This window comes from Tetrao urogallus, assembly GCF_951394365.1.
Source record: "Tetrao urogallus genome assembly, chromosome: 4".
Lineage (NCBI taxonomy): Eukaryota > Metazoa > Chordata > Aves > Galliformes > Phasianidae > Tetrao > Tetrao urogallus.
The window spans coordinates 17,476,621-17,500,649 of record NC_136817.1 but is presented as its reverse complement, the minus strand read 5'-3'; the positions used below and the strand labels follow the sequence as shown (position 1 = coordinate 17,500,649).

General features: G+C 47.6%; 2 protein-coding genes across 3 annotated transcripts in view; both read right to left on the bottom strand.

Moving 5' to 3' along the window:
- Nucleotides 1–9,538: 9,538 nt before the first annotated feature.
- ATOH1 (atonal bHLH transcription factor 1) lies at nucleotides 9,539–10,363 on the bottom strand (the record flags this gene model as incomplete). Its single annotated transcript, XM_079534309.1, has 1 exon — nucleotides 9,539–10,363. The coding sequence occupies one exon, from the start codon at nucleotides 10,361–10,363 to the stop codon at nucleotides 9,539–9,541; it is 825 nt and encodes a 274-aa protein (XP_079390435.1).
- An 11,409-nt stretch (nucleotides 10,364–21,772) lies between these two features.
- The window catches only part of GRID2 (glutamate ionotropic receptor delta type subunit 2), a gene marked incomplete at both ends in the record, with an annotated part of 691,297 nt that continues 689,040 nt past the window's right edge, over nucleotides 21,773–24,029 (bottom strand). For both annotated transcript variants that reach the window (XM_079534493.1, XM_079534494.1), the window contains one exon: nucleotides 21,773–22,195. In XM_079534493.1, the coding sequence (XP_079390619.1) occupies nucleotides 21,773–22,195 (423 nt within the window). The remainder of the gene's footprint in view (nucleotides 22,196–24,029) is intronic.

Here is a 24,029-nt window from a genome sequence, read left to right as displayed (position 1 = left end):
CTTATCCCTGTCAGTGCAACGTGCATAGAGCCAGACCAAATAAGTCCTCCTTCTGATTTGCAGCACCTGCTAACGTCTCCTAACTGATGTCAGCTTGCAGCAGAGAGATGCTGTTTCACACTATCTAGCAAAACGGGGAACTGAGAAAAGCAAGGAGAGACTTTCTTTGATTTCAAACACCTGTGCTGTATTTATTTACCTATTTATGTTGACATTTTATCTAGAAGCTTTGGGGTTATCAGATTTGCAAATCTTTTGGGCTGATGACAAAATGTCTTCGAAGTACATCAGTTCTGATCATTTTTCCTTTTTTTCTTCTTTTTGGAAAACATTGTTAAATGAAATCATCAAATCACAGATCTCAATGTACAACACCCCTAAAGATTCAACTATCTAAGTTAGGTACTTTCAACATTTGTTATATTAAGCTTTCACCTTTAAAGAAAAATACTTATAGTGAAATAAAGAATCATAGAATCATGTTTTATTTGTTTCATAGAGGTTTCATTTTATGTAAATGCTCATAAATGAAATGCATGCAGATGAGAATAATATAGTTCATTTTGCCAGTTACATCATAATTAGAAGATTCTTACACAATTTGCAAAAAAAAAAAAAAAAAAAAGCAGAAAAGAAAATCAATAGACCAAAAAAAAAAAAAAAAAAGTGCCTTCTTGTGCATTATAAGTCAAGTTTCTAAGCTTCCACTCTGGATTCAGCTGAAATAGAGTTAACGTTCTTCCTGGTAGCTGATATGGTACTTAGTTTTGGATTTAGTATGAGAAAAGCATTGTTAATGCTTTAGTTGTTGCTGAGTACCGCTGCACAGAACCCAAGGATGTTTCAGCTTCTCACACTGCTCTGCCAGCAAAGAGGCTGGGGATGCACAAGGAGATGGGAGGGGATAGAATTAGGACATCTGACCCAAACTGGACAAAGGAATGTTCCATAATATCTCACATCACATTAAAAAATAAGAGTGGAGGTGTTGGACAGAGGGACAGATGCTGCTTGGGGACTGGCTAAGCATAGGCAGGCTGACAGTGAACAGCTGCATTGTGCAACACTTGTTTTGTCTGTTCTACCACAGTTTTCCTTCCTATTAAACTGCCCTTATCTCAACTAATGAGTTTTAATTCCTACCCCGTGCCACTATCTCCACTTCTCTTCCCTGTGCCTGTGGAGGTGAGTGAGCAAATGGCTGTGTAGTATTAAGCTGACTGGCAGGCTAAACCACAGCAGCTTCACCTGTTACTCAGGTCTTACAGCTATAGCTGCTGCATAGATTAAAAACGCAATGCATTGAACAAGCTGAAAAAAGGTTGTTTGTAGGAGTTTGTGCTAGCAGGAAGGGAAAAAGGAATCAGCGACTATAGACTTTTTTTTTTTTTTTTTTAAAGGGAAGCATAGGACCCGGGAAAGGGAAAGAGACCCCGAATTTTTCTCTCAAGGAACGGAAGGCCGCCGAGAGCAGAGCCGCCCAACAGCCGAGGGGTACCATGGACAGCGCCCGCATCACGCACAGCGAGGGCGGTCTGACAGGAAAGTCAATATAACAATTCCGAGGGGGGAAATAAAAAAGCTTACAAAAAATAAAATAAAATGATAATTAAAAAAATCAAGCGTCATCCAGCAACTCTCCAGGAGCCGCAGAGTTAGCCTGCTCACTTGCCACCCACTCGACCAGCACACGTCAGACCTTCATGCGTCCTCTTTATCAAATAACCCTTTGTGGAAAGTTTCCATGGCTCCATCACCAGAGTCAGTGCTGGAAGCCAGGATTAAAGCTAATAGGAGAGCAACCTGGGCAAGTTTATTAGCGCTACTCAAGGGGTTTTATGGCCATTTCTGAATCAGTTTAGACTTCCCTCTGTTGATTCACCTGCCTCAGCAGTTACGGCACTAATATTAGGTAAGCACAAAAGACGTAAAGTTCAGTTGCAATAAAACGTAAATAAAAGTTTATTGCAGGGTGTGTAAAACTAAAATTTTAAATTAATCAAGACAGCAGCTTCTAGGCAACTTCAAAGGCTACCTTATTTTTTCTACACTTAACTGTGTCCTCACAGGCAGAGTACAAAAGCCTTGTACTTAAACCCACTTTCTTTCGGCCGAACTACTCATCCTGCTGATGCTGGGGGCCTTCACGTTGATACTGGGAAAGGGAGCAGTGCAACTGCTCCAAGGTTTTCATATCAGGTATGCAGCACACCTAACACAGGAATTTCCTATTGGCAATTTTGTAGCCCTCTACTTTAGAAGCAGTGAGGCCATTATTACATATTTTTCCCTAGATAATGCAATGCAACAGGGAAATTTGAAACAGCAAAGACTATGACACTACAGTTCACTATTTTTTCCCAAAAAGCTCCAAAATTAGAGCTAATACCTTAAAATAGCTCACCACAGACCAGATGTTAACACTCAAGTTCAAGCCAATTCAGTATGATCAAAATCCAAAACTGAATTCAGAGGAAGAATTGGAAAAACATATAAAATTAATCAACGCAAGTATCCAATGCTGACATTATTAGTATACTAAGTAACAGCCTTTTTTTTTTTTTCCTTTTTTAAATGTTTCTTGTTTCAATGAAAGCTTTTTCTGACAGTGTCAATTATCTAAAAACAAAACAAAAAAACCTCAAATAACTTCACCAGAAAGCCAATAGCATTATAAAACAAATGAGCTGGAAAAAGATAGGGAAAAAGGCATTTAAAGGCCTTTCAGAACCAGATTGCTTTATCAGTAACAATTTGCAGGAAATACAGAGATCGATATGTAAACCCCCCAAATTTTTTGGTGGAGCATAGCAGTGCTCAGAATTGTCTCTCTGGATTATTGTTATTTTTTTTTTCCTTTCAGCCAGACACCTTGACTTGATACTTTTCATTTACGTTTCTCTAATTTAATTGAGATCCACCAAAACTGATACTTCCATAATAAAGCTTCCAGATTAGATAATCCTTTCTTTTCTGTTGTTTGCTTTTATTGTTATATAAATAAAAAGTTATGTCAAAGGATGACACAAGCTACTTGTTTCCAGTATTTGCTGCAGACTTTGAATAGACTTATCCAGCTTAATCTGCCAATTTTCTGCATGCACCATGGTCCTGTACCACCAGGTATTTCAGGAATCTTTGGGCCACATCCCCACACCGTTCTCTAGGTGTGCACAGAGTATAATATATGTGACTGCAAAACACACCCATTAGTATCTCTTCTTTTTCATAAGTGTTTATGGAAAGAAGGAAGAGGCTGACTCTTCCTCATCTACTATACAGCAAACTGCCACAGAACAAAAGAAAAACCTCTGAGTTGTTTCAAGAGCCATAAGCCTGGATTGAGATGCTCACCTTTCATGTTTCCTGTTTCCTTTATAGGGAATAACTTTTATTACTCTCTGCTTTTATGACCATATGAAATTATAATATTGTTCCAATATTATAATATTTGACACACTGCTTTCACTAAGGCCAGGATTATGCTCCTCTGTTTGCTCTGCTTTCATTGGAAAACAAAAGGAAACCAAAAACAGAAGTTTACCTTCCAAACATCAGTTCCCCCCATGGTTGGAATGATGACAAAAAAACTGAAATCAACATTTTAAACTTCTGTTCAGCCAGTCTTATACTGAGGTTTGCTCCTCCAGCACACACTTCTACAGCTGAATACCCAACCATGCTCTCCAATGCTGGAAGGTGCCTGGTTGTGTGAGCATCAGGAAAGGCTGTGCTCTAGGGCTTTTGTCATGAACTCCCATGCACAAAGCACTACAGGTCCAGGAATACCTCCATAGAAGAATCACATCCCATCTCCAAGAGCAACCCAAAACTGCAGGCCAAGGTTGTGAAAGCTCCCTTAAAAAAACACAGCACTGAGTTTCCAGCACCATAAAGGAGCCCAGGCAAAAATGGGTAAATGGGTAAAGCAGATTATCTCAATACAGAGGCACCGGTAGCTTTTGCAGGATTAAGTAACAAGAGCACCCAAAGCCATCTTTCCTTTAACTATGAATAGTCCTTGGGCCAGTTCCCCTGCAACTGTGCCACAGGCAGCAGCAACACTCACATGAAGTGATTAGGGTAGTATGTTTAGCATGGTTAGGTCATGGTTGGACTCAATGGCCTTTAAGGTCTTTTCCTAACTGAGTGATTCTATGATTCTATGATCTCGTTTCTTGCTAACCCCAGAATAAGAGCCAGCAACACTTCAGAGCATTCATCTCTTTTCCCAATAAGCAAACTCCAAAACCTCTAGTGACAATTCAAAGCCCTTCTGTCTCAGTTACCACTCTCACAGAGCCAAACTTTTTTTTCCCCAAGCCCTCTTAAACAAACAGCTTTTAGGATGCTTCGCAACGCAGAAAAGAATAGGGTTAATTGGCTCCCCTGAGTAATAAAATTGTAACTGATTTCATCCAGAACACCTGTTGTGATCACACAAAAGAACTACATAATATTTTTTTTTTTTTTTTTTAAACAAGAAAAGTCTGGTAAGCAATACAGCAGAACAGCACAAGCTTAGCTACATTTATTCTAGTCTGACTACAAACATTACAGCACTGGTAAGTTCAGGAAAAAAAAAAAAAAAACAACAAACCACAGCTATCCTTCCTACCTGAAATATGATCAAGGCCCGTGGATACCTCTGCACATCAGAATGCATCTTTCCTTCTCTCCAAAAAGCAACCTCCAGCCAACACCCACATCAAGAAGAAAAACCCAAAAGAAACTGTGTGTGCAGCCTATTTCAAGGTTTCTCACCTCCAAGTGATCTTTATGGACTCTGGGGAGGGAACAAGCTACAGGTGGGGAGAATGACTTGTCTGATGAAGCTCCCTACAGCTGCCAACCTTCCCAAGGCTTCCTCAACTATGCCCTATAACAGAAATATCTGCTCTTTCCTCCCTCTCAGCCCACTCCAAACAACAAACTAAAGCTGGAGTAAGGCATCTGTTTTACATCCTGCTTCCCAGGACAGGAGGAAGTAGGGCCCCAACAAGAGGCAGAGCCCAGGTGAACCAGATCTATAACGGAGGAAAGCAGCATCCCTAGTGTTGAACACTCTCCTCACTGGAAATACTTCCGAAGGGACGGGGGAAAAAATGCATGGTGCAAGAAGCATAAGAAGACACACAACCTGTGCTCTTGCCCTGATACTAGAAGTCACCTAACCCTGGTAGGTCCTATGTCTTTTGCCACAAACAGGACACAGGGAGAAGCTTTGAGGATCTGAGAACTGGAGCAGCACTCCTGACAAGGGATGCTGGCCAACAATCTGGGCAAGCTCTCAGCTGTACGACTGCTGTAGGGTTAAGCACATAGGTGTGGAAGTGATCCAACAAGTCATCCCAGCTGTCAGCCCACAGCCAGCATTTTGATGGACCATCCTTAACACACTGGGACTTAGTTCAGCATTAGTACCAGCCAGAGGAAAATGAAGGGAAAAACAAAAAGGAGCATGCAAATGGGTGGGATACAAATAATAAAAGAGAAACTTCTATTACAGGAATTGACATCATGGAATTGCTTAGGCTCGAAGGGACCTTAAATCCAAAGAAATCCAACTGTATGGAAGCATTTGGCCCACTTTCCTTTGCCTTTTTAAAATGCAGCACAAAAGAGCCTGGTGTCCACTCCTGACAGGGATCCCTGGTTTCTGGAGTTCCAGCTTCGTCCTTACCCCTGGGACAGCCTAAACCCACACATGGAGCCTTCTCTCAAGGCAGTGTTTGTGTGGCATGGAAACACAAGCCCCCCCGTGTCCCTCCTTCTATAAACAGACTTTGGAAAAAAGAACAAAAACACAAAAACAAACAAACAACAACAACAAAAAAAAAACTGTTGCAGGAGATGGCATTTATTGCAGATAACAGAAAAGGGGTGCCTGCTCACACTGGGGCTGGGTCCTGCAATAAATAAATAAATAAATAGATAGATAGATAGATAGATAGATAGATAAATAAATAAATAAATATCCCAAAGATCTTAAAAATAAAGCCAGCAGTAGCTGGTTGAGGATGAAATGATGCGCATTGGCATGGGCGGTTCTAAGCGTTTGCTTATCCCAAGCAGATCTCTAACATCCCCTCCCTTCTAATCTAACAAATCCAAGGGGTTACGATGCCGGTGGGCTGAGGTCTCTTTATTTCAGTGAGCATCATCGAAGAGACACTTGGACAAGTTTGTAGCATTGAACCCGGAGGTTTTCAGGAGGAAAATCCAGTGCGGGCAGCGCTTGGGGAAAGGGTTAATTCGGTGGCCGCGATGCGTATGAAATGATGGTAAATTACCCGGCGCGTTCTCCCGGGGAAGAAATTAGACTTCAAAAGGGCTGGAGCCCTCCTGAATATATATCAAGCAGATGGGCTGATGCGCTGTCTCGCTGATGCGCAGTTGATTAACCGCTCCATAAAAAGCGGCAGCACCGCTCGGGTGCGCGTCGCTATCCCGGCTTGTGCGCGGGAGCGCGCACCAGGGCGGGCGAGAGAACACGGGGATTACAGTGATTAAGCACAAATACAGCAAACGATAAAGAAGGAAGTTTGGATGAATGGGAAATTGGACCGTTGTGAGTGCGATTTGCTGTGCCAGCCCCAAAACTCGTTTTCCCAGCCCCGAATGTCGCTCTCCTAGACCCAGATCTCGGTTTCCCTGCCTGGCGCAGGAGGCACAGCTCCTAGCGGCTGCAGCCCGGTGTGAAGGTCTCCCGTGTCCCCATCCCGAGACGGGCGGGATGGAGCGCACGGCACAAAGGCACCGGGGGCAGCGAGGAAACGCTTTGCCGTGTTGACACGTCCTGGCCGCGCTCCTAAAGGCGTCCCTCTGCCACCCGGTAGCCCTTCGGAAGGGGCTCTCTGCTTTCCTCGGAGACGAGCCAGCGGGGGGTTGCCCTCGGCGGGGAGGGGTCGTGGGGGCTCTGCGCGGCCCCCGCGGGTGACATTCCTGCAGAGGAGCGGCGGTCCTATCGCATCGCTTTGCAGCAGATGAGAGAGCCGGGAGTCCCTCAAGAGCTCCTCCAGCGCCCCACGCGTGCACGGGGCTAGAGAGGAGCCACGGGAGCACACACACATGAGACCCCCCCGCGCAAGCAGGCGTTGCTTTTTCCCTTTTGTATCCCTCTTCGACGGCCGGTCGCTCATCGGGCGAGGCGAGGAGGGGGCCGGGGGAAGAGCCGAGCGCGGGCTGCCGGGACGGGGCGGGGGGGGGGCACGGCGGAGCTCCCCGCGGGCCGCAGCTCCCCGGGGCGCCGCCTGAAAGGCCGCCGCGCCGCGCTCACCAGCTGACAGCGCGTGCTCCGCTCCAGACACGGCGCACCGCGGCCGGGAGCGCGGCCAGCCCCCCCCGGGCCGCCCCGCCGCATTGTCCGCCCCGCTCTAATTAAGAAGCGCCGGTGTTAACCCTTTCTCCCCTGTTTCTTCCTTCTTTCTATCCCCGGGGCTAGAGGTTGGGCAAACAGTAGCTGGAGAACTGCACCTCGAAGAAAAAGGAGTATTTGATCAAAACCGAACGCACTCGCATTAAGGAAATGCCTCAAAAAGTGATTAAAATGGCACAAAGCAAAGCAGCAGCGAAGTGCGTGCTCTCCACTTCGCAAACTTTGCGCTCGTCCGTGCAAAACAAACACTGTCGCGAGCTCAATAAAGCGATTTATCCATCTTCATTACTTAAAGAAATGTTGTCTCTTTGTTTGTTTGGGAGCGTGCTTAGCTTGCACGGCAGAGTTGATGCCTTTGCTAGTATCTTGGATACTTGGATCCCACTTTGGAAGGTAGGAGCTAATTGCTAATAATGGAGAGAAAGGAAGCAGCCAGCATAGCGGGAGCGGCCCGGCATATGGGGAATGAGCGCTCCGAAACGCTCAATATTCAACTTTCCAAAATATTAATGAGATTAGAGCAACCTGCAGCTCTACGTTCCAGCTTGTTAACGGGGGGAGTGAGAGGGGGCTGCCAAGCGGTTGTTATGCAAACTCCGGGGCTGAACCTCAACATGGAAATGCGCTGCGCATCTCTTTCAGAGATGTGTTAGGAAAAAAAGAAAAAAAAAGAAAAGAAAAGAAAAGAAAAGAAAAGAAAAGAAAAGAAAAGAAAAGAAAAGAAAAGAAAAGAAAGAAAGAAAGAAAGAAAGAAAGAAAGAAAGAAAGAAAGAAAGAAAGAAAGAAAGAAAGAAAGAAAGAAAGAAAGAAAGAAAGAAAGAAAGAAAGAAAGAAAGAAAGAAAGAAAGAAAGAAAGAAAGAAAAGGAAAGAAACAAACAAACAAACAAACAAAAAAACAACCTCAGACAACGAGAGCTGAGGATCTGGTGCGCTCCGCTGTCGGGGGGGAACCCCGGTGCCGGGAGGGCGGAGGGCGGATGCGCGATGGTTGCGCTCCAATTGCGCGGCCCGGCCGCATCGTGCCGGCAGAAGTACCGCCGCCGGTTCGTGGGAAGGAAGACACAACGAGAGAGTACGAAACGAAAGGAGAGAGAGAGGAAACAAATAAACCAACACCATGAAAGAAAGTAAAATAAAATAAAGCTCTGGTCCCCCACCTCTCCAAAAAAATTAAACTGAGTAATTGGGTTTCCAGTTCCTCCTCGCCGCATTCCTCTCCCCTTCACCCCCCTCCCACCGGCAAGACACGGCCCCGGCAACGAAAGGTGCTCCCTCCTCCAGCGCTTTGGGAAGGGAGAAGGGGGGGGGGAACTGTCCCGCTGAACTCTTCACCCTGTGGGGCCGCCCCGGCCCCGTGTGGCCGCTCTGTGCCGAGGGCCGAGCGATTGCTGGTTACCGCGGGACAGGTGCACGACTCGGGCAGCGCCCGCTCTGCCCGGCCCGGCCCCTCTGGCGGGACTACCTGCGGCGGGCTGCACTCGCTGCCCGTTTCGGCGTGGGGAGGGGGGGGAAGGCGGGGTGCTCCGCTTGCTGCGAGGACGGGGCCACGTCCTGGCACGGAGTGTGCGGGGAGAAGGGGGAACCGCAGCTTCGCTTCGCCTTTTTATTTTTCCATCTTTATTTGATCTCGGAAGAAAAAAAAAAATACATAAACCAGTGGCAGTTGGCTGGGCTAAAATTCAAATAAACGATTTTCGTCGTAGAAAAGTTTTGTTTAAAAAAAAAAAAACAACAAAAAACAAACAACCAGAAAGCAGAAATAGTAGCAAACACTCCGTAATAAATAAGTTTCCTATTACCACAAAAGCGAAATAAAACGAACATAAAAGTTTGACACGAGCGAAGAGTTCGCGTTTCTCCGGATCGGCGCCCACCGCGGCGCGGGGCTTCTCTTGGCAGTCGGCGGCTCTCCTCCGCGCCTCCGTCTCCGCCGCTGATAAAGTGCTCTGCGCCGCGCTCTGGCAGGGAGCGCCGTCTGCGGGGTGCGTTCTGCGGGGACGGCACGGGGCGGACGTCGCGGCGATGCTGGCCCCGCGTTGGCAGGAAGGGACGGCAGCGACTTCTGGGCAACGGAAACTCTGAAAGGAGCGACTGCGCGGCGGCGCAACGACGCGGCCCCGGAGGCAGCGGGCAGGTGGGAGGCGCGGCGCCGCAGCCCCCTAGCTGGCCTCGTCCGAGTCACTGTAGTGGGAGCGCGGCGAGAACTCCCCGTCGCTGCGGTGAGAGCGCGGCGACGCTTTGCTCCTCTCGGGCTGCTGCGGCGCGGGCGGCCCCAGGAGCAGAGCGGGAGAAGGCGCTTTTTGCGCAGGGAAAGAGGGGAAGCGCAGCGGCTCGAGTTGCGCCGCGAAACCGCCCGCGGCCGCCGCCGGGGAGAAGCGAGTCCTGGCGGGCGCGGGGGGCGAGGCACGGGGCGGCGGAGGAGGGGGCGGCGCGGGCGGCTCGAAGGGGGCCCCGCGGAGCTCGGCTTTGGCGGGCGGCTCAGGGGGCGCGGGGGGCCCGTGCAGCAGCTCGGCGAGGGCGCTGATGTAGATCTGCGCCATCTGCAGCGTCTCGTACTTGGAAAGCTTCTTGTCGTTGTTGAAGGAGGGGATGACATTGCGCAGCTGGTCGAAGGCGTGGTTCAGCCCGTGCATTCGCCGCCGCTCCCGCGCGTTGGCCGCCAGCCGCCGTTGCTTCTGCACGCCGCTCACCTGCGCCCGCGGCCCGGCCCCGCCGCCGCCGCCGCCCCGCGGCCGCCCGCCGCCGCCCCGCGCTCCCCCTGGGCTGCTCCCGCCGGTACGCCGCGCCGCGCCCCCCGCCACGGCCGCCTCGTCCTCCTCGTCGGCGGGCAGCAGGTAGCGCGACGACGCGGCGGGCACGCGTGCGGCGCAGCACACGCCCAACCAGCCAGGGGCAAAGCCGCAGCCGCCCGCCTCCGGCCCCAGCAGCGGCTCTGGCTCCCGCCCGCCCTCGACCCACTCGGCGGCGGCCCGCGGCAGGCTCATGGCTCGGCCTTGGCGCCCATGGGACGAGGCACGGCGAGGCTCGACGGACGGCTGCCAGCGGCGCCCGCCTGCTGCCCGCCCGCCTCGCGCGTGGCGGCCGCCGTCTCCGGTGTCGGCCGTGCGCCGCGCCCCCCTTTAAGGAGCGGCACGCGCCGGGGTCCCGTCCCGGCTCCCCCGCTCCCCCCCCCTCCCCGCTCTCCCTTCCTTAGCGCCCCACCCCTCCCCGCGCCGGTCGCGTGTCGGGGCGGCCAATGGCGCGGGCGGCTGGGGGGCCGGCGCGTGCGGGGAGCCAATGGCGCGCGGGGCGCGGGGAGGGCGGTGGAGCGGGGGGAGCGGCGGCACGCGCGGCCGCTCCGCCCGGGGAGGCGCGCGCCTGGCGCCCGTCCCGCGCCGCTGCCCCGGGCGGACGGGGGCAAAGCGGAGCCCTCGGGTGGGGGGAGCGCCTCGGAGCCGAGCGGGACGTGCTGCCCGTCCCTCTGCGTGCACCTGAGTGCCGCCCGAGCCGCTGCACTGCGCCTGGATACGGGCACGCGGAGCCGGTTCCACGTCCAGCGTTGCTCAGAGCGGGGGGGGGAAATACTGCTTTGGAGGCCGCCGCTCTCCGCGTCGCACGCTCAGTGCCAAAGCCAAAGGCGCGGGGCGGTGCGCGCTCGCCGCTGCTCCCCCAGAATGAGATAAATGTAAGGGATGGAGAACTCCTGGGGCCGGCTGAGCTCATTCTGCATTCAGCGCCGCCCGGCCCTTTTCTCTCTCCTTTCTCCTCTCTTTGTATGTTCAAGCCTACTTGAGTTTCTTTTTTCCTTTTGTAGGAGTTGGTTCTTTTGAAGCTGTTCGAGGCACGCCCTGCGCAGAGGGAACTTCACGGGAGTCGGAAACACAAGCACACCGCTCTGCAGCGCTTACTGTACAATAGCAGGAATGCGGGAGCCGTGGAAATGAAGCTGCCCTCTCTCTCAAAGTGTCAAAGCTTTCAGAGCCGCACGAACTGGACGCGGCACCGTATCTTTATGCAGATTTCCTCCACTCCCCCCGGCCGAGTTCGGGCCGAGGCAGCGGCGCGGGGTCAGCACGCAGCCGTGTCACGGAGAAATGGGTTACAGACGGGGGGTGGGTGGAAGGAGGGGGACAAGAGAAGACGCGCAAAAAGCCTCTATCGTTACAGCCAGGGCCGTTCTCAAAGCACACTAAGCACGCATGGGTCAGCCCTCGGCTTAATTGTGCTCGACGCCCCGATTACTCATTCAATCTCGCTTCAGGATCTGCGGTCAGCGCGGCAGGCGTCGCCGCAGATTAGGAAGTATCCCGTTCCTCCCTTGCCCTATTTTCTCTGCGCATTTCCTTCCCTCAGCCTGCACGGCTCTGCAGCTCTGGCACGGCAGAGCCCATCCCGGCAGCACAGACCCGGCCTTGTGCAGAGCTGCAGCGGATGGGCAAGGCCAGTGCCAGCCCCGTGGCCTCAGTGACTGCACCACCAAGCACATCATCCACCCGACAACACCACTAATTTATCTCAAAGCACGTGGGATCGAAGCAGGGCCCGAGAACAGTCTTTCCTAAGGCTCCTGCTATGATTAGTGGTGATGCTTTACTTTCAAAAGTGTTTTACATCGGAAGTGACGAATGCAAGGAACACAAAACCCAGGTGCCCACTGCGGCAGCCTCCAGCAGCTTTGAAGGCTGCCCTGTCCAACCTGTGGGCAGCACGACCACCCTGGGACATGGACATGCCCCAGTGCTGCAAGGTGACCTTCCTGGGTGGGTAGGTCATCACATCTGTCTCATCTCATCCACTTTGAGCATCTGGGGGCCCATCAAAGTAATTCCCTTTTCCTGGTCCCACAAAGATCCAGTGCAGACCCACACCCTGGGCCTCATCCTGCTGACAGTTTCTGCTACGCACAGTTGGTTCTTGTGCACGTACTCCCACTGCCTCCAAGAGATGTGCACGGCATCAGTGCAACAACACTCGCTACCTCCTGGGGCCATTGTGGGGCATAATGAATGCAGCTTCCTCATCTGTGTGGAAATCTTGTCTATAGAACCTATACCTATGCCTGCTCTGCTCCTTTAGTTACGTTGCTGCAGCTTTTGCTAAGAACTTATGCTAATGTTTTACAAACAAAAAGCCTTATATTCATGGAAGTGTGACTAATAATTTTCTTTCAGTTACTGTTTTAAAAAGTATTCTGTGTTAAAACTGCTCAGCAAGACGTTTCCTCTGCAACTGCTTGATGCTCTCAGTCCTTGCAGCGTCTGATCGCTGGGGCACTTGGCTGGGAGTCACTCAGCATCAGCCCTTCAGAAAGCCAGCAAAACCAAGCATGAAGAGCCATCAGCCTGGGGTTTTGTGGGCTGCTGCCCTAGAAGGTTTGGAAGGAAGTGAGCCATTTCCTCCTGGCCACAGAGATGCAGAGGGCTGCAGCTGCTTGGTTGGTGCACCTGGCAGCAACTGTGACCCAGAGACCTGGCATTAGCTGGATTAGGGTCTGTGTTACTGCATACATCCCAGAACTAAGCACTGGAAGAAGCATTCATGACACACAATTACTCCCTGTACAGAATTGGAACCTTTTCCTTTCAGTTAATAAAAAAGAAGCCTTAATGCAATACAAGTACTAGTATCAGACCCATGGGATTTTTGTGTCACAAGCTTTACACCTCTGCCATTCTCAGTTTACTCACCTCTTTACCAGTGATCTTATTCCAGATTTAGTTTGCTTGCCCTGTGCAGCAGCAACAACTCTGCTGGGCCTGGATGTGATCATACACATAACCCACAAGTTCATTACCCCTGTTGCTTGAAATAAGCATCAACAAACTGTCTCCTGATTAAGGCACTGCATGCTATATAAACATGTCAACAAGAGGAAGAAAGGAAGAATCTCACATCTTAAACAGTCTGTACACTTCCTCTCATCAGCAGCATTACCAGAGCAGTGCCTTGGGAATGGGAGGCTCTGCTTGAGTCATACAGGACCTTATACACAGGATCCCACTTTGAGGCACTTTCAGCATTGCCTCAGCACTCAGCAGCCATGGGTCTACTTCTGCCAAAATGGATGGAGGTTTCTTAGATGTGGAAATGCCAGCCTTTGCAGATCTCCTAAGGAAAGCAGATCCCCCTAAGGCTCCTAAAATGCAGGGACTATGCATTTGGAGTCCCTCTAGGGGACGAAAGGATGAGAGTGGACACAAGTGGCTGCTGATCAACACCTCACATCAACCCCCAGGTTGCAGAGTATTTACCCAAGAAGGAAACACCTGTCAGCCAAGAAAAACCAACCTCTCCATCCACAGGAAACCCTCTGCCAACTCTGTGTAACTCCTGGCAGCAAAAAGGCTGCCAGGGATAACCAGCTTCCGTTGCCACACAGCTCCATGCAACATTTAGAAGCCACTGGGATGAACGGCTGTGAAAACCAGCTGCTTTGAATACATCTCCATCTGTCTGCTGCTGCTTGAAGTTGGATACCCTGAATCTTAGGATTTAATGTTTAAATACTTGTTAGTGAAGTAGAAGCAGAATTATTTTTTTTAACTATGTGCCCAATCTGACACCTGCCATAATGCAAGCTTCAGCAGAGCACTGCTTGCAGTGCTTGCAATGCATCACTGTGCTTGGGGATGCTCAGTGGCAGTCCTGTAGAATTACAGAATCACAGAATTTCTCAGGTTGGAAAAGACATTAAAGATCATTGAGTCCAACCACAACCTAATCGTACCACCCTAACTAACAACCCTCCATTAAATCATGCCCCTAAGCACTACATCCAGATGCTTTTTAAACAGCTTCAGGGATGGTGACTCAACCACCTCCCTGGGGAGCCCATTCCAGTGCTTAACAACCCTTTCTGTAAAGAAGTGTTTCCTGATATCCAACCTAAACCTACCCTGGTAGGGTAGGTTTATGGCCATTTCCCCTTGTCCTGTCACCTGTCACCAGTGAGAAGAGACCACCCCTGCTCTGCTGTAAGCACCTTTCAGGTATTGGAAAAGAGCAATAAGGTCTCCCCTCAGCCTCCTTTCCTCCAGACCAAACAGCTCCAGTTCCTTCAGTCTCTCCTTATAGGCCATATTCTCCAAGCCCTTCACAAGCCTTGTTGGCCTTCTCTGGATCTGCTCTAGCACCTCAATGTCCTTTCTGTACTGAGGTGCCCAAAACTGAACACAGTACTTGAGATGAGGCCTCACCAGTGCCGAGTACAGGGGCAGGATGAATCCCTCCTGGACTGGCAGACTTGCAAGGCCCTCTCAGTAGTGAGCCCTGCCTCTGACACAGCCTGGAGCTGCAGTTCTGTTTGTTCCACAGCTGGAGGAGGACCTGCGATAGAGTTCATAAGCGCTGTTATTTTCCAGGATGCTTTGAACTTGCTAAAAGGTTTAGGAGTTTCCATGAGGAGAGGATTCCCTTATATCCCATCTGTGAGACCCATGTCAAGGCCAAAGGCAGTTGCCCTCAAGCAGCCCATTTTGCCACCCTAGCTGTGTCATTGCAGCCACACAACAGACACCTGGCACCACCATATTAACACTTGCCACCTCCGTGCCTGTCAGCTGAGCCACGCATGGCCCCCCACACCCTGCAGCAACCGCAGCTAAGCTTTGTGCCCCCATTTCACCCATGGAACGGCAGCGAGGGGCGAGGGGCCAGCACACGGCGTGCCACCCTCCGCCGCCAGCTCCGCGTCCCCCCCCGCGCCCCTCGGGTGGGTTGTGCGTGGCAGGGCCGTCCCTCTGCGAACAACAGGTTGGATATTGTAGGTGTGGGTTATTAAAGTGTCCCCGGCACAATGGCGGTCTGTGTCCCATTCGCCACGCTTGGGCTCCTCTTTGGAAAGCGCACACAAGAGGTGACACGGCGCTGGCCCCCGCCATTATCCCGTCTGCATAGCGGCGCGGGTCGCCCCGTCTCCCTGGAAATGGGCTCCGCAGCCGCCGCCCGCCACCACCGGGGCCACCGCGCCCGCGCACGGCTCCGCGCCCCGCGACGGCGGCCGCCCCTCACGGCACCGCCCGGCGGGTGAGCGGCCTCGCTCCCGGCCCTCCTCTCCGGGCGGTGCTGCAGCGCCACCAGCTGGGCGGCAGTGGGAGTTGCAGCCTCCGGCTCTCGGCTCGCAGCCCGCGCCGCGGAGGGCTGCGCTTTCTCACGGTTTTGAGCAGGCGCCGAGACCTCGAGAAGTGTGCTCAGCTGGGATGTGCTGAGAGAAGGGCAGTGCAGCTGGTGCAGGGTGTAAAGAAGCGTTATGAGGAGCAGCTAAGGGAACCGGGGCTGTTTAGTCTTCAGGTGGCTGAGAAACCTCATCACTCTCTACAACTACTTGGCAGGAGGTTATAGGTCTCTTTTCTCCGGTGTCAAGCGACAAAGACACAAGGAAATGGCCCCAGGTTGCACCACCAGGGGAGGTTTAAACTGGATGTCAGAATGAACGTCCTCACGGATAGGGTGATGAGGCACTGGAACTGCCCAGGGAAGTGGTGGAGGCATATTAGAGATAAGGGCTGCGGAGCAGTGGCAAGATTGGGCGAGCTCTCAGGTTGCACTTGGCCAGCCCCGTGCACTGGGCCATTAGCAGCTGTAAGGAGTTGCCTTGGTAAACACGCTTAGCTGAGGCAGATGTTCTTGAGACAGCCTGGCTTGGATTTACCGTTAAGAGAGCAAGACACATGCAGATTTAGCCCCTTCTGTCTGGTGCTGCTTTTGTGCTAGGATTTATCCCCTTCATTCCCTTTTTTGGGGGGAGGGTGGGGCATGCTGAGTGGCTACCACTCCCTTGGTAAGGTGTAGGGGACATGTATGCAAAAGAGCCGTCCTATCTGTTTTCTCGTACAGCTCTAGCCTACGAAACAGGAATTTGTTTATGTACTCCAGATCAGTTTCTATTTACGCTTCATATTCACCTCAGCAAGCAACTATATACTGCAGAAAATAACCTGCCACCTGTGGGTTTTAGATGGAAAGCTGTTTCTATGTGTCAAAACTTACGGAATAAGAGTTTAAAAATACTAATGGAATCAGTTTTCTATAAACCACTCTAGCAGTCTTAACACTGATGTGACAAGGCCTGCATTTGTTAGATGGCACAGTGAGTCTTTAAAATGAAGGTTGCATCAATCAATTTCCTCTTCTGAAGTTGTATTTCCAAGTTCATAACCTCTTCTTTTGCCCCATCATCTCGGTGGAGGAAAAACAAAGCCCCATGTCCTCTATAACTGTACCTTTAGCACTGAAAAGGAGTTTCATTTGCAGAGCAGTAGGATTAGGTGACCTCTAAGGGTCCTTTCCAACTCAATTTTATGATTCTATGATAGCATGGCAGGATTTTTGAGGGGGTCATATGAAGTATTTTAGGGAATATTTGTTATCTTATTTGTTCTTTGAGGCAAAGAGTCAAGAGAAATAAGAAGAAAGCATCACCTGCCATCCCTCAAATCTGCAGAGATCCAAGCAACAGCAGAGCTTACACAGACGGAGCTCAGATCTGTAAAAGCTAGAACGAGACAAACCACTCGGTGTTGCCAAAGCATCGTTCAACAGAGCAGCATATTTTCTTGCTACCCTACATGTTTCTTGTTGTGGTTGCTGCCACACCACAGAGGCTTTTCCTTCAGAGTGTAAGAATAGTGAGTGGTACACTATGAGCTTTGACCACAGTGCTTACTTGCTCTCTCCCACTTTTAAGAGAATTAATTAGTAAGGACATGGATCAACAGGGATTGCTCCTGTTGTGATCCACCACAGAGAAATACACAGGGAGTATTCAAAACCAATATTTAAGACCTCTCCACAGTGCATTACAAGAAACACGTGAGCAGGTGAGAAATACAAGTTTACCTACAGCAGCAGGACTATGACATGCTCATTGAGTTGCCCACTTCCTCTTTTTTATTTAATTTCCAACAAGCCCAGAACATTTGCTACCTCCCTGCTATGCTTCTAGATGAAGCACTTGCAGCATCTTCTGGCTGCCTCAGGATCACGCCTTGGCAATCAAATCTGGGAGGTGAGCAACATCCCTGAGACCTCACCCGCTCGAACTTCTATTGCTGCTCAGTTTCCTATATGTAGAAGGAAGCAAGGAGGAGGAAGTTGAAGCAGTTTCCCAGCTGCAAAGCACTCACCTGGAGGAATGAAATGTAACACAGAGAGCTGCAAGAGTAAACCTCCCTATTTCACATAGGAGTAGGCTAAGCCTGAACTACCAGCAGTGTTATTCTGCTGCCATGTTAGCTGCGGTATGACTCAGAGGAAGAATTGAAGCAAACACCTACAGCTGTATGATTACTTGGAGAGCTCAGTGACTGCCCTCACACCTCCATTTTATTTTTATTTATTTTGTTTTGCTGAGGAGGGTGAAGAAAGTGGTTAGCCTTACAAAAGCTGATAGCGGCAATATTCCTTGCTCCAAACAGATGATGCACCAGTAGAATAAAGGATTGCTGTGGAATGCCAAAATAAAAAGCAACTTCATTTACAAGACTATCAAATCTATCAAAATTAGTTGTTTTTTTTTAGGTAATTAATTAATTAATTAATTTTGGCAGGCCACCACACTCTTGCATCAACCTAGGGACTTGCTTTTTGGAGGAATTGCTTTTGGTTAGGAATTAACTAGGCCATGAAGCATTTTGCCCTCCCAAGGCTGCCTTGGGAGGCTTTGATTTCTGACTTTACACACAGTGTTATGTATGAGACACGAGTGGCAGGGTATGATGGTGATGAGTTTGCTGTTGCTTCCTGGTCTTGATGTGAAGTATGAATGCATGCATTCATATCCCAGTACTTAACACAAAAAAGTATCTAGGACTCATTCTTGGGAACAGATACTTGATTTTGACATTTATTTCAAAACAGCTCCACAGAACAAAGACGAAACACAGGTCTCTGGACCAAGGGAGTGTGCTGGTACAACACTGCTTTTGTTTTGGAGACTATTTTCTCATCTCTTGCAATCACAAGTGTGCACATGGGAAGCTGCTTTACTTTTCATCCCATCACTTTTGCGCAGGTTTGTGAAATCAAACGTACCCAGGGTACTAAGCTCCAGCATGCTTTCTGGCCCTGCTGCAGTGGGTGTGCTAGCAGAAAAAGGCACCCTTACATCCTCATCAGTTTGCAGCATCCCACATTAGCGTGGAAAGAGAAAATACATCTTAGAAACCTGATATATTGAGGGAAATTGTACCAGCACTTTGTTTCGATAAGACAGGAGGAAATTGCACGATACTACAGCTCTGACCATGCTGTTGCCAGATCACTGACAGCTATAATCACTCACCTGTTTGCTGCAGCAGGACAATTTTTTTCTGTCTCGGGTATTTCACCATCAGTCAGTAGACCCGTCTGACCAAGCAAATCTTTGAAACCAGTTTAATATAATTCGTGCCACTGCTCACTTTTTCACTTGTAGCTGATACGTCAGAATGGGTGTATGACCTGAATCACCAGGCAAACAACTCATCTTTGTGTGCAGCTGGCTTGTAATTTCAGCAGCCCTATCACAGCACAAATGCTTGACAGTCGTTAATACAGTACTTCTACCTCACTGGCTTTTATTTAAAGACAGGGAGGAGAAATGTCCCATAGAATTAAATTAGCTTCTTATGAAGAGGAAATAGGTTATGTCTCTTAAGATACCCAGCTCTGGATAGGTGTGTTTGGGAGGATAAGTGACAGACGTAATACTCACTTTAAATGGAAAGTGAATGATTTGTCAAGGCCGGGAGTACAGCACTTCTCATGCCATCATGGTGGCTTTACAGCTCAGGAATAACCTGAAAGTAGGACTCTGATCATGCAAGCATTTTTGGGACTACAGGAACCCCCACCTATAGTAATACTCTCTAGCATCCTGTTGCTGGGCATTTAGTGCCCATTGACACACATGCCTATTGGCAGTAGCCTGTAAGCACCTTTTATCCTCAAGTCATTTTCAGTCATTTCCTTCAGATTTATATGTTATCTGGACTCAGATTATTATCATTATTTTTTAATGTAGCGCTGAATTGAGGTCTCCTTCCAATGTATGTATATATTATTTTTCTTTTGAAACTACAAAATAAGACTCAAACACCTTCTCCCCTGGTGTAGCAAAAACAGTGAGAAGTGGACACCTGCCACCAAAGGAAAATCTCACAGTGCCCATCGTTTAAGCAGGAGGAAACACAAGTTTAGAAAACAATTTTATTAGACAAATTATTTAGACAAATTATACACAGAAAGCTCTGCCACTTTTAACTGAGGCCTCCAAAAAGTGTTTTGTGTATCTGTATAATAGGCAACACATCAAAATAGGCCTATTTTAAATATCGTACATGGTTAACAGATTTCTTTTTTAATAGCTAAAATCACTGCAACATCTGGTATGTCCCTACATAGCTTGTTGGAAAGAAATTAATTTTTTTTATCTTTTTTTTTTTCTCAGAAGTGTGGATGAGTTCATGAATGTTACAAGGGAGAAGCAAGTTGTGCATGCTTTTAGACACTTGCTATCCCGAAAACAAAATGGCCTTTTGCACGATAAGAATTTGTTCTGCCTTACACAGTAGACAATATTTGAAGATTTAGTACAAAAAACAGTGACAGTACAAGATGCTCCCCCAGAACAGAATTAGCATCAAAATAGAATAGGTCTGAAGAATATACCTTTTAATTTATCCTAAAGCAAATCACAGAGGTTGATTCCTATTAATCCTAGCCAAAGAATGAGTTAGATTAAAATAAGTGTATGGTTGCATTAAAAACATAACCAAACCAAAAAACCTCACGGGATAAACTGCTTGCTTTCTACTTAGCCTCAACTTTAGCTTTAAGGATTACAAATTGAAAGCTCTTCCTACATTTCTAACAGGTAACAGCGTTACTTTAAAAAGCTGGTGCCAAAACGGGCACTGGTTCTGCTCTCACTGCTGTTCTTTCTCTTGTTCTATACAGTTGGCACTAATATATAAAGTATGTAGCTCCTCTAAATCTAACTTAACGTATAAAGGGTTAAGATGAGCGCCGGTTCATATACTGTTTTCCCCTTCAAGCAATATGTGATAATAATTAAGGCCACATCAGTATTTCTCAAGGGCTTTTGCTCCACAAACACCATTATCGTATTGATCAGCTGTACCGATTTGGAAAATAATTTATTAACCTTTGATCTATGTTTAAACTTCTCTAGAGCTATATTAGTTGCTCATGAGCATGGTATACCTAAGAGAGTGTTCCATCTGTCTAATTAATTAAAAGTAAAATTATCAAGGTTAGCCATATAGAATGCTCAACAGCCAATGCAAAACCTAATTGAATGAGTTACATCTAGGTACAAACTTCAAATTGTCCTGGATGTTCTAATAAAAAAGTATAAAATATGCTCTGTTGGCAAACAATGCAAGTCAGAATAACATTAAAAGCGACCCGTCTTTTCTAAATGAAAAGACCCCTGCACTGTACATCTTTCCTGTATACAACACATTTTACTAAAGCTTTATTAAATGAATTGCAGTAGCAACGGCTGCCATTTTATAGCTATATATACATGTATATATATATACATACTTGTGTGTATATATGTATATATATATGTATGAGATACTAATTTATTTAACACAACAGAGGCTTCTGCCATATGATACAGTTTACTGTACATAAGAAAAACTTTTAACACTGTACAATCACATAAAGGTCACATGCACTGTTGCAGTGCAAAAGTAGATTTAACTGTAGTCTTTACTGGCATAGTAATGGCTTCTTGTAATCCTACAAAATTGCATTCTCATATAATGGGGCCTGAATGGTCTTTCAACTTCATTTATTTTGCTTTTTTTTTTTTTTTTTTTTTTTTTTCCCTTTTTTCTCCATTTTGCCTTTTTTTTTTTCTTTTTCTTTTTTTTTTTCCCTTTCTGTCTTTTAAACTGCAGGGTTTGCCTTTGGTCCACAGTTAAAAGGACACACAGCAGTGGAGCGCTGACCACACGCAGCAGAATAGATGTAAAGGATTTAAGTTATTGCAAGTATAGTAAAAAAAGGCAGTTGGGGAGGAGGAGCCAATGCCCTTCTGTAAAGTAATCCTCAGGGTTTTCTTATGCATTAATCACTACACATTTCCTATATTTAAGTATATGAAAAGCCTGAAGTAACCAAAACCTAACGTGGTGATAAATGAAAGAATAATTGACTCGAGTAGTAAAGAGAATAAAGAGAGAAAGGAAAGAGGAGACCAGACTGAGAAAGCTGAGAAGAGGAAGAGTTGTTACTAATAATCCTGATTCTCTCCTTAAATAAAGAAAAATAAAAAATCGAATTTTAAAAACAAAAAAAAAAGAAAAGAAAAAGGTTACATCCATGTTAGTCCCACAACATTACAGCCGCTCCTTGCAAAGGGAGTCCTAGAAAAGAAACAGTGAAGAAATTCGGTCTGATGCTCATATGGAGGTGCCTCGGTCTGGGTCACTGCCGAGGTTCAGCCCCAGAGTTGGAGTTGGTTGGTAAGGGATAGATGACATTGTTTTGATGGGGCTTCTGAAAAACCCTCCGTTTGGTGCCCTGTGCCTAAAAGGGCCAGTTCGGTGCTCAGGTGCGCTGCCGAAGGAGAAGCCAGAAGCAGCTTTGGCAGACAGCGTGCGGCTCAGCGTCTGGATCTGTTCTGGTATGAAGGTTGTTGTGGTGATGTGAGTGTTTCTGAAGTCACTGATTTGTTCCAGTGCTTGACGGGTGGGCAAAGTGTCAATGTCCAGAGGGGTCAAGTCAATCGACGATGTGGAAAACTGTTTATGGGGACTGTCATCATCTGTGCAGAGACTGTTCACGCGCCTGTGGAGGTGTTCCAGATCAATTTCCTTGTCATCCTGGGGAAGGAGAAGAACAAGATGTACCACTCACCACCACCGCCATGTTTTTTTGCAGGATTGAAGCTTTACAGTGCAATCAGAACTGCTTGGTAAACAAAATACACACTTACTAAAGCTTCCTCTTAGCTGTGGGTAGCTCTAAGCATCACTAGCAAACATCCCCACCTCCTGAAGCTGGATGAACTAAAACAAACTCATGCAGACCCTTTTCCACATCTGCCTTCAAACCCTGTGTCTATATGACAGAATTCCAAGGACTACTGATAGGTTTTCTTCATACAATGAAGACAGAGCATCATCTCAAATGTCTGGGATGATGCCAGTCCTTAAATGCAGCAATGATAACTAAATTTGAATGACAAAATGGGGGTCTCTGAGGGGCCAGATTGCTTCTTCATCGGCGTTCATTCTCTCAGGGCTTAAGGATGTGCCAAAATCTTCTCAGGTTGATTTTTGCTTTTATAATACAGAAAAACGGAGCTTCCAAGCCCAAATCCAAACACTGGCATCTCATTAACATCACACAGGAAGGAGTACATCAGACGATTTTAAATTGTGATGCCAAAAGAGGGATTAATTCTCTTCTTACCTACAAAGAAGCAATTCCATAGATTCAGTTGGAATTATGCTGCTGTTGAGTGAGAAGGCAGCCTGGAGGATTTATTATAACAAAGCATCGCTCCTCTTACCTCTGTCCTTTTTCCTTCTTAAACCCAGTGAACTCCATTAGAGAGGCTTCTTTGTTATAATTGAGATTTTAAATGCATGGGAATTTAAAAAAGAAAAATGTCCAGTGTGACCCAATAAATCACCTGTATTGTACATATTTATTTCTACTGAACTGCAAATCTTAATGCAAAGCAGCATTATGTATACATGTATAAAGGAATGTATTCTCTCAAGTCTAGTCAGCACAGCTCATTCAGAACAAAAATCAGTTCCAACTAACCTTAACATTTACCTTAATCTCTGTGAAATCTACTGGCTCTTCCAGGCCACTAGAAATATCTCACACTCTAGGACCTCACAGAGGGCAATAAGGCGGCCGATAGATGTGCTCTGATGGCTTCCAGACTCGATTACTGCAATTCAATGACTGGCTTGATCCAGAGCTCATTGAATCAATGGCAAAACTCCTAGTATACAGAATGGGCTTTAGGTCCCTCCTTTGTCTAGGAATGAAGTCAAGCACTCTGAAAATTCCACCTAGAACAAACTGCAGGAGTTTATCTTCTTAACAAAAAGGATCACCAAATATTCGCACCAGTACCACACTGAATAAAAAGCCCAACTCAAGTGAGACTGAGGGAGCAGCTCCCTTCTGAGACAGGGGACAAGTGAGACAAACTGCAGGATAAAGGGCAGGGAAAAGGGCATCAGGATTCTGCCAGAGGAAACCAAGCTGACCACAAGGGCTTTGTAGGTGAGCTCATCATGGGAGGGGAATAAAAGCAGTGCTCATTTCTTGGACTTAGCTTTCTGTCTGTAGTTTATTCACATGTGGACACAGACATGGATGCACATAACAACCACACAGGTGACACCAAAACCAAACGCATTCACCAAACGCTCTCCTTTAAAATATTTGGAGCTGCATGTGGATGCAGAAGAACTGGGGCCACATTGGCATCTAAAAATATATACAGAGGCTCCTTTAGCACGTGCAAGTCATGACTATATCTCTAAAGGACAGTCCTAATTCTTTTTTTTTTTTTTTTTTTTTTTTTTTTTTTGTAGCTTTGAAAAACATATGAACACCTTGTGATTTCAAATGCCAATCTGAATTTCAGTATTTCTGAGCCTCTATAAGTTATCCAGAATATTCTTCATT